Source organism: Astatotilapia calliptera, chromosome 7 (genome assembly GCF_900246225.1).
Source record: "Astatotilapia calliptera chromosome 7, fAstCal1.2, whole genome shotgun sequence".
Taxonomy (NCBI): domain Eukaryota; kingdom Metazoa; phylum Chordata; class Actinopteri; order Cichliformes; family Cichlidae; genus Astatotilapia; species Astatotilapia calliptera.
Window position 1 is genome coordinate 10661039 of NC_039308.1, and position 13281 is coordinate 10674319.

The 13281-nt window shown below is 39.3% G+C and overlaps 1 protein-coding gene across 1 annotated transcript; it reads left to right on the plus strand.

Annotated features, from left to right (window-relative positions):
- Positions 1 to 92: 92 nt before the first annotated feature.
- Positions 93 to 8700, plus strand: reep5 (receptor accessory protein 5). Its single transcript, XM_026172990.1, has 5 exons — positions 93 to 327; positions 612 to 705; positions 4517 to 4655; positions 7444 to 7612; positions 8404 to 8700. Exons 1-5 carry the CDS (start codon positions 210 to 212, stop codon positions 8451 to 8453), a joined length of 570 nt encoding a protein of 189 aa, XP_026028775.1. The 5' UTR covers positions 93 to 209; the 3' UTR covers positions 8454 to 8700.
- The last annotated feature ends 4581 nt before the right edge of the window (positions 8701 to 13281 follow it).

Genomic DNA, 13281 nt, shown 5'->3' on the forward strand with positions numbered 1-13281 from the left:
ATTATTGTTTTTTTGTACTAAGTGGTTGTTTGCGTTACAGCGCCATTGCTTTTATTTTGAAGGATATGATCTGATGCATGTGCCACACATCCCTTCTTCTGACTTTGACGCCCGTGGGTCTGAGAACAGTGGCGTGTCAGGTTACAGGCGTGGCGCAGTTTGATTCTGATCGTTTCGTAATTCATCATCGCTAAGCAGGAAGTGCAGCCATGGCGCAGGGGCTCAGAGAAAGGTTTGAAAAATTTCTCCATGAAAAGAATCTGCTGACAGATGCCCTGGCAAAGGTGGAAGCAAAAGTCGGAGTAAGCAGGACCTACATTGCTCTCGGTGAGTGTTGACGGGTGGAAAGAGAGGCAGAGGCTGTCCGCATCACTGAGGGACGCATAGATAAAGGAAATAAAAGCCCGATGGACAGACTCACATTTAGCTGCAGTTTCCTTTAGCCATAAGCTAACAAAAGAAATTGTGTTTATTTTACATCACCAGCTCGATACTATAAAAGTAGTCTCCATAATGTAGTTACTGGTTGTAACATAGGTATATAGGTATGATCCGGTTAATGTATTCGTGGGAAGAAAATCTTGACAAATGTGTGGTGTGATGTGTTTCAGCTGTCATCGGTGTAATCGCAGTTTACTTGGTCTTTGGATACGGAGCCTCCCTGCTATGTAACCTCATCGGGTTTCTGTATCCAGCCTACATATCGTAAGTATATGTTATTCTCAGAACACTTGGAAATGGCCTTAATCGCCTGTTATTTGCTCCTGTCGTTGTGCTTTCAAGTCACTGAATCTATAAAAAGGCCTGCGTTCATGTCAGCGCTAAGGACAACCTCCTTTAATCGAGATGACCACACCTGTGAGATTTATTTAGGGTATTGTAGCGCTTAAGCTCCAAAAGGATATAGATCTGTAGGCTTACTTAATATTTAAGCTTCTTTTTTGTGCAAAGTTTTTAATTTTTGAGTGCGTTTGCCCTCCACCAGTCTTTAATTATCATTTCCCGCAAACAAACAATGACAATAAAATACATAAGCACCTACAAAAATGTTAGTTTTAAGAAAAAGAACAGTTTAAGCATTAAAAAAATCACAAAGGGAGAACAATATAATATCCACAACTGCACCAAAGAGTAAAACAGTGAACTGTGGATTATAAACTGTATAGGTCTTTGTCTTCTAAGTCCCTATTAGTAAACAAATGATTCATTGATGGTATTTAATTTATTTATACTCAACTGGCTTATCTCAAAATGTAAAAGAACCAGTTTTGTCTTATCATTTCCTAACAACATTTCAATTTACAATAAGTCATTACACAGCAGTGGGGAGTGGATTTCATCACAGTAGGTGTTTCTCTAAAAGTGTTGTAATGAAGTTTAAGGATTTAAATTATCCACTCTTCTCTTCTTCAATGCCATGTGCCAGCATAGTGCAGAGCAGCTACCTGAACTCTACTCCCACAGAGGTCGATTTTCTTGCTAATAATTTTACATCTTCACTGGTTACGACTCTAGATATTGTAGCTCCCCTAATAAAGAAATTCCACGATCACAAGTACATCTGCTGTGATGCTTAGACTTCTGATTAAGTCTCACAAGTGTCAGCTTTGTTTTTATAGCCCACATAGATATAAAAATATGGATATGTTCTGATAAATGATTAGAATATAATATTTCTGACTGTCTGAGTCAAAATTAAATTGAATTGAATCGAATGGGGACCTTGTGAATCGGAACCAAATCAGTTATTGAAATCAGTGACGATACCCAGCCCTACTGCTGATTTGAGTCTTCCTTTTCAGACTAGCTACAGTCGTTCGCTGTAAAGAGGCAATTAACTGAAGAAGCAGCAGCATTTAGGAAAACCAGTGTGGAGGGGCGTTCATTCACAGCTTGGTATTGTATTGGGGAAATTCGCAATGTATGTGCTGGTTTTCCAAAGTAATTAACAGTCATAGCAGAACCTGCTTATTTTTTGGCGTTACTTGATTCATCTGCTGCTAATCTTAATACATCACTTTTTATGATTAATTGTAATACTCTGCTTCAAAAATTTGGCACTGTGAAAGGGACACAGGAGATGCAACAAAATATAAATGTGTTGCAAAAAAGTGTCCAATCTAATACTGCAGTATAAAAAATTATATAATATTATATTATTATATAGTTAGTTTTAGGTGCAAATCTCCAGGTACTGACAGGTAGGAGAGAATTAGCGTGTCATTGGGAGACAACCAGTTCTTAATGAGTGACAATGCAAACACAGACTATTTTTTTAAACCAAGCAATCAACAGATTATTGACAACTAATATCTATTTTTAAAATTGTGATTATGCAGTCAAAGCAACATCACCATATGACCCCTGAGCCTGAATGTAGGGAATAAAACACGCAGCTTTATGGGAAAATGCTGAAAGCCTGCACATCTCAGACAAAACGCTATAGTAATTTTAAGGGGGAAAATCTTATATAGCTCTATCATCAGTGTAATTACAGGGGATTCTTTTGTCACACATAAGGTGACAAACAGATTTCCATCCCTCAGCGAAGGCCAGCAGCTTCCAGCCCCCAAATCACTGCATGTGCCCGGCTGTGATATTGACACAGTACTCGGTTCTCTTTGGAGGAATCGTTAAAAGTATTTAGGACATTTTGAATAGATCCCCAACAACAATGGCTGAAAAGAAGCCTGGAACAATCAGTTTCCACTCTGTTGTAACCCTTTGCTCACCTTCTCCATACCAATTCAGGACACTTGAAAGACCTATGGAGCACTTAAAGAAATAAGAGCGTTATAGTGGAAGTCTGGCCTCTACTATGCAAATATAAAGAAATGGGTGGCCCAGGTTTAAAGAAATGTAAAGGATAAATCAGCTCTCATCCAAGACTCTTCAGTTCTGAAGCTTCATCAGTTCTGGGAACTGAAAGATTACCATGATCTGGATGACTGAGAACCTACACAGATTTATCATCTATTAATTGTAAACTGAACTTCATCTATAAAGTTAGTGGATTTCCCCTGTGACTTACAAAGAAAGCATTTAAAAAATTTTGTCATCAAAAGTTTTAAAACAGTTCTTATCATTGTGATATTATCTAGTAAAATCTCAGGGCTAATACTACATGCAGTCAGCATAGTGTCACATGTTGGCCTGCTGCCGTCACTATGAATGTTTTCCTTGTCTCAAGTTTTTTGAGAAACAGCTTGATAGAAAGTAACCAGAATTGTCCTCAACATTTGATACATTTTATTAATCTTAAGATATCAGTATTTTCTCAAGTCAAAAGTATGGGTGTTACATTATTTGGTACAAGAGAAGAAAAGAGTAATAATGTTAAACAATAAGCTCAGAGTGGAGCTAATAATCTGCATAGGTTTATTTGTACAAACATATGTTATCTTCACTGTAACTCTGTTTATAACAGGTTATTTTATCCTGATTTTGTAAATCTTATTTGAAATGACTCATCCTTTCGAAACTAAACTGAAATCTCTAGAGCTAGCAGCTCTTTAAAAGTTAAGCCATTACTTGCAACATGGTTGCCTGGGTGTTTGCGTGATTATTTCTTAGTTGTGTAACAGTGTTTCTGTTTGTTGCAATAAATCTTGTGGTGTTGGAAATCCTGTCTATTCCCCCCTTAAATAGTACTACATTTGTAAGGAAAATGCATTTGTGGGTTGAGCAGCAGAGTTAAAAAAGTTTGGTTGGTTGCTTGATTAGCTAGGATGAGAATTGGAAAAGGCTGTAGTTCAGGCTGTCCACTACTGTGAATACTGTGAATCCCAGGCGACACCTTGCAAGTGGAGCATGGTAGCTGTGCTTCATTTTAATAATTTTAAATGGCAACGAAATGTCTAAATTAGACAAAATCTGTATCAACAGCATGATCAAAATGTTGTAGCTTCTGTTTCATCACTGTAGAGTTCTGGTGCTTTTCAATAATAGAATAAAAAAAAACAACTTGTTTCAGAGTTGACCCTTTTCACATATGAGTTAAACTGATTGTAACATTAGTCTCCCATGAAAATGACGAGTATGGCTGTAATATTGGAAGGCATGGCATGGTCTGTGTGCCTTGTAGTCACACAAATAAATCAAACCACTGCTGTAAGATTTATAAACCCCTCATTTGTGTGATAAATTCTTAATGGTGTGTATAAATGTTGTTGTGATGTATTCTGTGAACACCTCAACATGCACGTTTTCCCCAAATGGCCATATAGACTAAGTGAGTTTAAGTATTAATGACATATAATGGATGTGTTGGTACTACTGGAGGAAAATGAAAATTCATGACCCATTGATTAACAGGCCGATTTCTGTGTATTCATCCTATGCATTCACAAGGTGGTATTGTCTGTTCAATTTATTATTGATGCTTGAATACATCAATACATGTTGCATATTGAAAGCGAGATATGAGCTTGATCCATGTGCACATTCATGGTCCTTACAGAACAGTGCTTACAGGTATGTGTAAAAGAAGTACCAAACATGTCTTTGTTCTTCCCAGGATTAAGGCCATTGAAAGTGCCACCAAAGATGATGATACTAAGTGGCTGACCTACTGGGTGGTGTATGGAGTCTTCAGTGTGGCAGAGTTTTTTGCTGACATCTTCCTTTCCTGGTTCCCATTCTACTATATTGGAAAGGTAATCCAGTTGGTCTCTGTGCCTGTCCTCCTGGCACTTACATTGATAAGGCATTACATTTTGACCACTGACAGGTGAAGTAAATAACACGGAGAATCTCTTGGGAGCAAATAAAAATTTTGCCCTTGAAGTTGATCTGTTACAAGGATTTGAGCGAGTTTGACAAAGGCCAAATTGTGATGTCTGTGTATCTACAAAACTGCAGCTCTTGTAGGATGTTCCCAGTCTGCAGTTGTCAGTGTCAATCAGAAATGGTTCAAGGACAGAACAGTAGTGAACCAGCAACAGGGTCATGAGCAATGTTCCCTCTAATTTTTCATGTGTCTGAGCGAACACACAAACTCCCTGTGCGGTCCCTTGGACCACTGTGAGCAACAGCAGACGTGTGCACTGTGGTCACGCCAGCATCAAATCCATCCAAGTTACATGGTTTATTAAAATAATCAAATTACAGCGTTTACATTTATGCTAGACTACTTTTAATTAACTGCTTTAGCCCACTTACAATGAAAATTTAAATAAATCTTGTTCGTGACCTGTGTAGTATTTTTTGAAAACACAACTTTCTTTTTTTTTTTTTATATTATTTTTATAAAGCTCTGACTTGTATTATGAGTCTGAGTCTGTGGTCTGGGAGAGAGTCCTGTAATTCTCTGTCAGCAAAATACAGTATATAATGACCAATGTTGGGCAGTTAATGATATAGTTACTTCTTCAAAAAAGTAACTGAGTTATGCAAACAACAAAGTTTTTTTGCAGCTGTTTACCTTAAAATGCAGCCAAGGCGTTTTTTTAAACAAACATTTCAAACTATTTACAGAACAATCAGCTGTTCTGCATCAAATCTGATGCCACACAAATTATTTGTGTCAGTCCAAAAAAATAATTTCTGTCCACTATGAGATGAAGGAGAACAACAGCCTGGTACCTGCAGGCCTGACAACAGGAGATGTATCACTGCTGTAACACCTGTAACATTCAGCAGTCGCCTCATTGTTCTGACACACACAACAAAACTATCGACTACACTGTACACTAACTACACAAGATTTGCGCTAAACGTCGCAAATCTCTCACATCTCAAAACACCGCTCTACTCCTAAAACTTCCCCCCTTCCTAAACAATTAAATGCCTTGTTGCCATATCATTTTTTGATTGGTAGATATGGTACATTTTTCGACCAATAAGAAAGGGTGGGGTTTTCTGGTTTTGTCTTTGCTCACAGGCGGAGAGTGCTTTTGAGTGTTTTCCTTATAAAATGCAGTTTTTACCGTTTCTTCCCGCAGTAAATATAAACAACGATAGTATTCAGGAAGAAAACCAAACATTGCAGATACATTTTTATTATAACTCTGGTTTTATCAACACAATTTAAAAACTGGTATAAAGTCCACACTTTTTCCGTCAATTGTTCCGTCTGTCCTGCTCACATCTCCAGTGGTTGTACACGTTGTCATTAAGTGGCTTCACTCCACATCAGCCACGCTGCTTTGCTAGCTAAAACACCGGTGTCGGCACATAAGGACGCTGTCATAGACTGTCAATAACGTTGATTAGCTGCGTATATACGAATGTGAATCGCATTATTGGCTGGACTATGGGATAAGGTGGCATCGTGCTAATTCCATACGGGAGCAGCCAGTAGCTTATTGACTAACACTGCAAAAAAGAATTCTTAAAGTATTAATTTTAATTTCAATTCAGGTTAGATTTTTTTTTGTGCCCAACGCAGATTTTCTGTGCGCAGCGACCGTGCCAGCAGTGCGCAATTGCACACGCGCGCAGCTTAGAGGGAACATTGGTCACGAGCATCCAAGGCTCATTCATGCACGTGTAAAGGCTGGCCCATGTGGTCCAATTCAACAGATGAGTTTCTGTACCTGAAATTGCTATTAATGCTGGTCATGATAGGAGAGGGAAAAAATGCTGGTTATGATAGAAAGCTGTCAGGATACTGTGCATCGCAGTTTGTTGTGCATCGGGCTGCAAAGCCACAGACCAGTCAGGGTCATGTTGAATGTTTTCCGCTAGGGATGTGAGCATCATAACTGGACCACAGAGCAATGTAAGAAGGTGATTTGGCCTGAAAAATCGTATTTTCTTTTACATCACGTGGATGGCCTAGTGTGTGTGTGTGTGTGTGTGTGTGTGTGTGTGTGTGTGTGTGTGTGTGTGTTGCTTACCTGGGGAACACCTGGCACCAGTATGCACTAAGGGAAGAAGTCAAGTTGACAGAGACGGTATGATCCTTTGGGCAATTCCCTGCTGGGAATCCTTGAGTCCCGAAATCCATGTGAAATGTTACCATGACACATATCACCTACCTAAGCATTGTACGAGACCGTGTGCATCCTTTAATTGAAACGGTAGTCCCTGATGGGTGGGCCTCTTTCAGCAGGATAATGTACACTGCAACAAAGCAGAAATGGTTGGGAGCACAACAATGACTTTGAGGTGCTGACCTGGATTCAAAATTCCCCTCATCCTGTCGGGCATCTGTAGAATGTAATGTGTAAACGAGCCCGATCCATGTAGGCCCCACCTCCCAACCTACACGACTTAAAAGTTCTGTTACTAATATCATACTGCCAGATACAACAAAATCATTACAGGGGTCTAGTGGAGTCCATGCCTCAATGACTCAGGGCCGGTTTGGCAGCAAAAGGGGGACCAGCAATTTAGGCAGGTGGTCATAATGCCTGAAAGTTATATTATTATTATTCTGTTTAGTGCCAAATTCTATACCTGTTTTAATTTTTTGAGAGAAATTTTGTTTTTTTTCCCCAGTGTGCCTTCTTGGTGTGGTGTATGGCTCCAACTCCTTCTAATGGATCGGTGCAGATATATAACCGCATCATTCGACCATTCTTCCTCAAGAACGAGGCCAAGATTGATGATGTAGTGAATAACATCAAGGACAAGGCGTCAGAAGCTGCAGACAAGTTCAAGGATGAGGGTGACTAAATCATCATAATTGTGTAGTGTTTGCTAAAAGAGCCTAAATGATATATCAGATCCTATTTAAGATGCAATGAAAAATTGCCTTCAAGAGATTTAACTGTAGCTGCTCACATTCAGCTAGCTAAGCTCGGATAAGAGGTGAAACGTCTTCAAGAAACTCAAAAAGTCTACTGGCCTTTCTTTTCAAGCTCCTTAGATATTAAACAGACTTAAACCTCCTAGCAGAGACCACTTTGTATTCATGTGAGTGTAATGCAGATAATGGTCTCCCTCTTACGAGAGGGAAGAAACACGTGTCCTGCTTCCCACATTGCCTGGATAGGCAGCTACTAAGCATCCCTGAAGTGAAACATGTTGTGTGCTAAATGTAAGAACAGCAAACCTCAGACAATACTCCAACTTGAGTTCTTTCTCTAGCTTGGGAGTAATTTTGTGAATTTGTATACATTTCAGTTATTTAAAAAAAAATGGCAATATTAAAGTCAACCAAAAACAGAAAAAAAGGATTGAAACATTTTCAGTAAAAAATACAGGAGATTTTCACATATCATCCACTGTACCAAACGTACACAACAACAGCACAACAAGGTCCAAATCCCCAAAACTAGGGGTGGGCCATAATTTAAAATAGTTTCATAGTAGACATGTTTATATTTTGTAGTTGTAAATTAAAATTAAGTTGATCTTGGATTCCATTTTGCAGGTTTCTAAAGTCAAACATCTGCAGTGCTGATGTACTACGTTTCACTGACAGTATCTTTGTATTTGTTTGTGATTTGTCCACAGCTAAGAAAGCCACAGCAAACCTCATATTTGAGGAGAAGAAGAGCTCCTAAGAATGAAGTCTGTCCACAGTGCCAGCTCTGTAGCTGACTCATTGAAGAAATTTTGCCTTGAAAATGTCAGTTTTTACAGCACCTATTCAGAACACATCTGTAAGCTTCATGCCTGTGATATTAAATGTAAAACTGTAGCAGTCAAAGCCGCTCCATGTTTTGTTTGGTTTTTCTGGAAGGCTCTCAGTTTAACTGTATGGTAGTCCTGGTATGCTTCTTGAACCAAATAAAAACTACTTTACTAAAACCATTTCCTAATGTTAATGATCGTACAACAGATTTGATGGAGATTATTCAGTTTGCTGTTGAGGAGTTGATATGACTCAGGTCTTACTGACAACTCATGTACTTTGCTGTTCTTTTGTTTTTCCTTTATCGCTGCCTAAGTAATATTTGGTGCCAGTTTGATCAGCTCATTGAAAAGATGTTAAGTTAACTAGTAAGAGACTTCAAATGGAACAAATTGTGTGTTTTATATCCCCTTAATGAAATGTTTTGAAAAAAAAAAGAAGGTTAAAACTATTCACTTTCGGTCTGGCCTTATATATAGTGTAAATCCAGCTGGGATGTGAGGAGGTTGAACAGGTCACCTAATAATTGGAAGGTTGTTGGTTTGATCCCTGTCTGCTCCAGCCTGTATGCCAAATATCCTTGGGCAAGACAGTAACCCTAGGTTGCTTTATACTCTGATAAAGAGCACTTATGTAGGAAACGCATAGAGGGAAAAAAGTGCTTGTATAAATGGGGGTGAATGAGGACAGGTTCTGTAAATGCTTTATTAAGGTCTCAGTTAGACTAGAAAACTGCTATATAAGAACCAGTTCATTTACTAGTGTGTTTTTAGCTGTCACTGTACAGGGATGTAAAAATACAACAATACTGTTGACCAAAATATCCTATTAGAGTGAGTAATAGACTCCAGTTTGTGCATGTAAATGGAGAGTCCTCTTCACACACTGAGGTTAATTATGGAGTTCCACGTGGTTCAGTGCTAGGACCAATTCTGTTTACATTATACATGCTTGCCTTAGGCAGTATCAACAGAAGGCATTGTGTACATTTTCACTCCTATGCAGATGACACACAGCTTTATCTATCCATGAAGCCAGATAACACACACCAATTAGTTAAACTGCAGGAATGTCTTAAAGACATAAAGACCTGGATGGCCTCTAAATGTTCTGCTTCTAAATTTAGATAAAACAGAGGTTATTGTACTCGGCCCTGAAAATCTTAGAAATATGGTATCTAACTGGATTTTTACTCTGGATGGCATTACCTTGGCCTCCAGTAATGCTTGGAGTCATTTCTGACCAGGATATGTCCAGTGCACATATTAAACAAAGATTTACGACTACTTCTTCCATTTGTTCCATATCCACACTGAGAAACTAGTTCCCATTGTATCTTAATGACCTTGTAGTACCATATCACCACATTAGAGCACTTCACTCTCACACCGCAGGCTTACTTGTTGTTCCTGGAGTATTTAAAAGTAGAATGGGAGGCAGAGCCTTCAGTTTTCAGGCCCCTCTTCTGTGGAACCAGCTTCCAGTTTGGATTCGGGAGACAGACACCATCTTTACTTTTAAGATTAGGCTTAAAACTTTCCTTTTTGCTAAAGCATATAGTTGGAGCTGGATCAGGTCACCCTGAATCCTCCCTTAGTTATGCTGCAATGGGTTTTTTGCTCTGCTGGAGGATACATTTAGTATTTCTTCATCATTCACCCTTCTCACTCAAAATGTGTTGATAGACTCCTCTGCATTGAATCATGCTTGTTATTAATCTCTGGCTCTCTTGCAAAGCATGTCTTTTATCCCATCTTCCTTCTCTCACCCCAACTGGTTGCAGCAGATGGCTCCGCCCCTCCCTGAGCCGGGTTCTGCTGGAAGTTTCTTCCTGTTAAAAGGGAGTTTTTCCTTCCCACTGTCGCTGAAGTGCTTGCTCATAGAGGGGTCTTATGATTGTTGTTTTTTCTCTCTGTATGTATTATTGTAAGGTCTACCTTACAATATAAAGCACCTCAAGGTGACTGCTTTTGTGATTTGGCGCTGTATAAATAAAACTGAATTGAATTAATCAGAGTGTAGCTTCAAGTCAATTAAACTTCTTGGTTATTTAGCTGGTCAGTTAAGGTGCAGAAGGGGTTGTTATTCAGTTTCAGCTGTTTTGATGTTAATGAAATTAACAATAGGTGCACTACAGGTAGAACAATGAAACAACCCCCAAAACAGGAATGGTGTTACAGGCCACTGACTTTTTACCTCTTTTCTGTTTTTCACTAGTTTTGCTTTTGTGTAGAAGTCCAGAGTCCGGGTCACTACTTGTAGCATGAGGCGAGACTTGGACCCTACAGGTTGCAAAGGTAGTTCAACTCCTCTAAGATTCCTCTAAGTTTGACTCCTCTCCTGGCTGTAGCTCAGGAGGTAGAGCAGGTCATCTACTGATCGAAGGTTAGTGGTTTGATGCTTCAATAAGATACCAGTGTGCTTTCTGATGCATCCATCGAAGCAAATATTAGCTAGGAAGCACTGAAAAGCATAGAAGAAAGTGCTGAATGGGTGAGTGTGGCATGTTGTATAAAGTGCTTTGAGTGCTCCAGGAGAGTAGAAAAGCGCTATATAGGAATCAGTCCATTTACCATAGCAACATGTGCCACTGCAATAAGGTTTGCTGAGATTAGTTACCCTGGGACCCTGTTTACTAGAAGGTTTTAAAATTTCTGTACTTTTAGGTGACAGGAGACATGTGGCCTGGTCAAAACACAGAGAGCTGCACTCTAAAAGATCTTTAAACATAGTAAACATACCTTGTGTGCCACAGACTGCTCCCAAACACGAGGGGACAAGTAATACCTCTAAAACACTTAAGTTGGCTTTATTAAACATTAGATCTCTAGCTGGGAAAACATTTTTAATTAATGATTTAATCACTGAGCACAGCCTTGATTTTATGTTTTTAACTGAAACTTGGTTGGACCAAAGTAACAGTGGAGCTGTTCTCATCGAGACGACCCCTCCTAACTACAGTTTTATCAGTGAGGTCAGGGCGAGCAGGAGAGGAGGAGGGGTTGCTGTCTTATTTAATGAATCATTTCAATGTAAGCAGCTATCTCCTGGAAGTTTTCAGTCTTTTGAATATGTGGCTTTACAGCTGAAGGCCCCATCCAAAGTTGTGTTTCTTAATGTTTACAGGCCTCCCAAATACTGCACAGACTTTTTTAATGACCTCAGTGAACTGCTGTCTGTGATCTGTGTTGATTTTGACTGTGTAATTATTGCTGGGGATTTTAACATTCATGTGGACAACCCTCAGGACAAAGGGACTAAAGACCTGAGTAACACTCTGGGCAACTGTGGGCTGACTCAGCATGTAACAGAGGCCACACATAATAGAGGACACACTCTTGACCTACTGATCTCCAAAGGCCTGAGCATTTCAAAGGTTACTGTGTCTGATGTGGGCCTGTCTGATCATTACTGTGTTTTCTTTGAAAGTAAAATCTCAGCCCACACAAATATATCAACAACAGTGATCACAAAACGGTGTATAACTGAACACAGTAGTGCAATTTTTAACCAGGTCTTCCCATTAACACCTGACCTGCCCAGAGGGTCAGTCAATGAGCTCGTCAATAGCTTCAATGCTAACATGTTAAATGTAATGGACACTATTGCTCCCATTAAGGTGAAGGTTATCTCTGGAAGGAAAAAGTCTCCATGGAGAAACTCCACACTGGTGAAAAATGAAAAAAGAGAGTGTAGGAAAGCTGAGCGCAGATGGAGAAAAACAAACCTCCAGGTTCATTATGACATTTATAAAGAGAAACTTCACAATTATAATTTACAACTGAGGAGTGCAAGGAGGTCCTACTTCTCTGACATCATCACTAAAAACAGCCATAATGCTCGGGTCTTATTTTCTACAGTTGACAGGCTAACAAACCCTCCTGTGTCAGTGGCAGCTGAACTTCATTCGACCATGGCCTGCAATGACTTTGCCAAATTCTTCACTGAAAAAATCCAAAAAATTAGACAAGCAATTGGTACATCAACAGCAGATCCAGGATATGTACTGTGTCCACCAAAAAACTGTTTAAACACCATGAAACAGTTTCAACCTATTAACAGCAAAGACCTGGAGGACATCTTAGGTCAACTGAACTCCTCCTCCTGCTGTTTAGATGTCCTGCCAACAAGTTTTTTCAAAAAGGTCTCAAAGACTTTAGAGTCAGACCTGTTACAGATCGTCAACTTTTCTTTATTATCAGGTGTGTTTCCAGAATCACTAAAAACTGCTGTAATCAAACCTATACTGAAAAAGGACAATCTTGACAAGACACAAATGAACAACTACAGGCCGATCTCAAATCTCCCGTTTTTAAGTAAGATCATTGAAAAAGCAGTTTCTCAACAGCTCAATTACTTCTTAAAACAGAATAATTGCTACGATGCCTTCCAGTCAGGTTTTAGACAGAACCACAGCACTGAAACCGCTCTGACCAAAGTGTTTAATGACATATGTCTGAATACAGACAGTGGAAAAATGTCAGTCCTAGTTTTACTGGATCTCAGTGCAGCATTTGATACAGTTGACCACAACATATTACTCAAACGACTGGAGAACTGGACAGGTCTTTCAGGAACTGTACTAAACTGGTTCAAAACATACGTAGAAAACAGGAAATACTTTGTATCAATAGGTAACTTCACATCTGAGCAGACAAGTATCACATGTGGAGTTCCCCAAGGTTCCATCTTGGGACCCCTTCTGTTTAACATCTACATGCTCCCACTGGCACAGATTATAAACAACAACAAAATAA

Coding starts and splice junctions, on each gene's coding strand:
- reep5 (XM_026172990.1), top strand. CDS start 210: ATGGCGCAGGGGCTCAGAGAAAGGTTTGAAAAATTTCTCCATGAAAAG. Junction 328..611: donor CAGGACCTACATTGCTCTCG/GTGAGTGTTGAC, acceptor GATGTGTTTCAG/CTGTCATCGGTGTAATCGCA. Junction 706..4,516: donor CTGTATCCAGCCTACATATC/GTAAGTATATGT, acceptor TGTTCTTCCCAG/GATTAAGGCCATTGAAAGTG.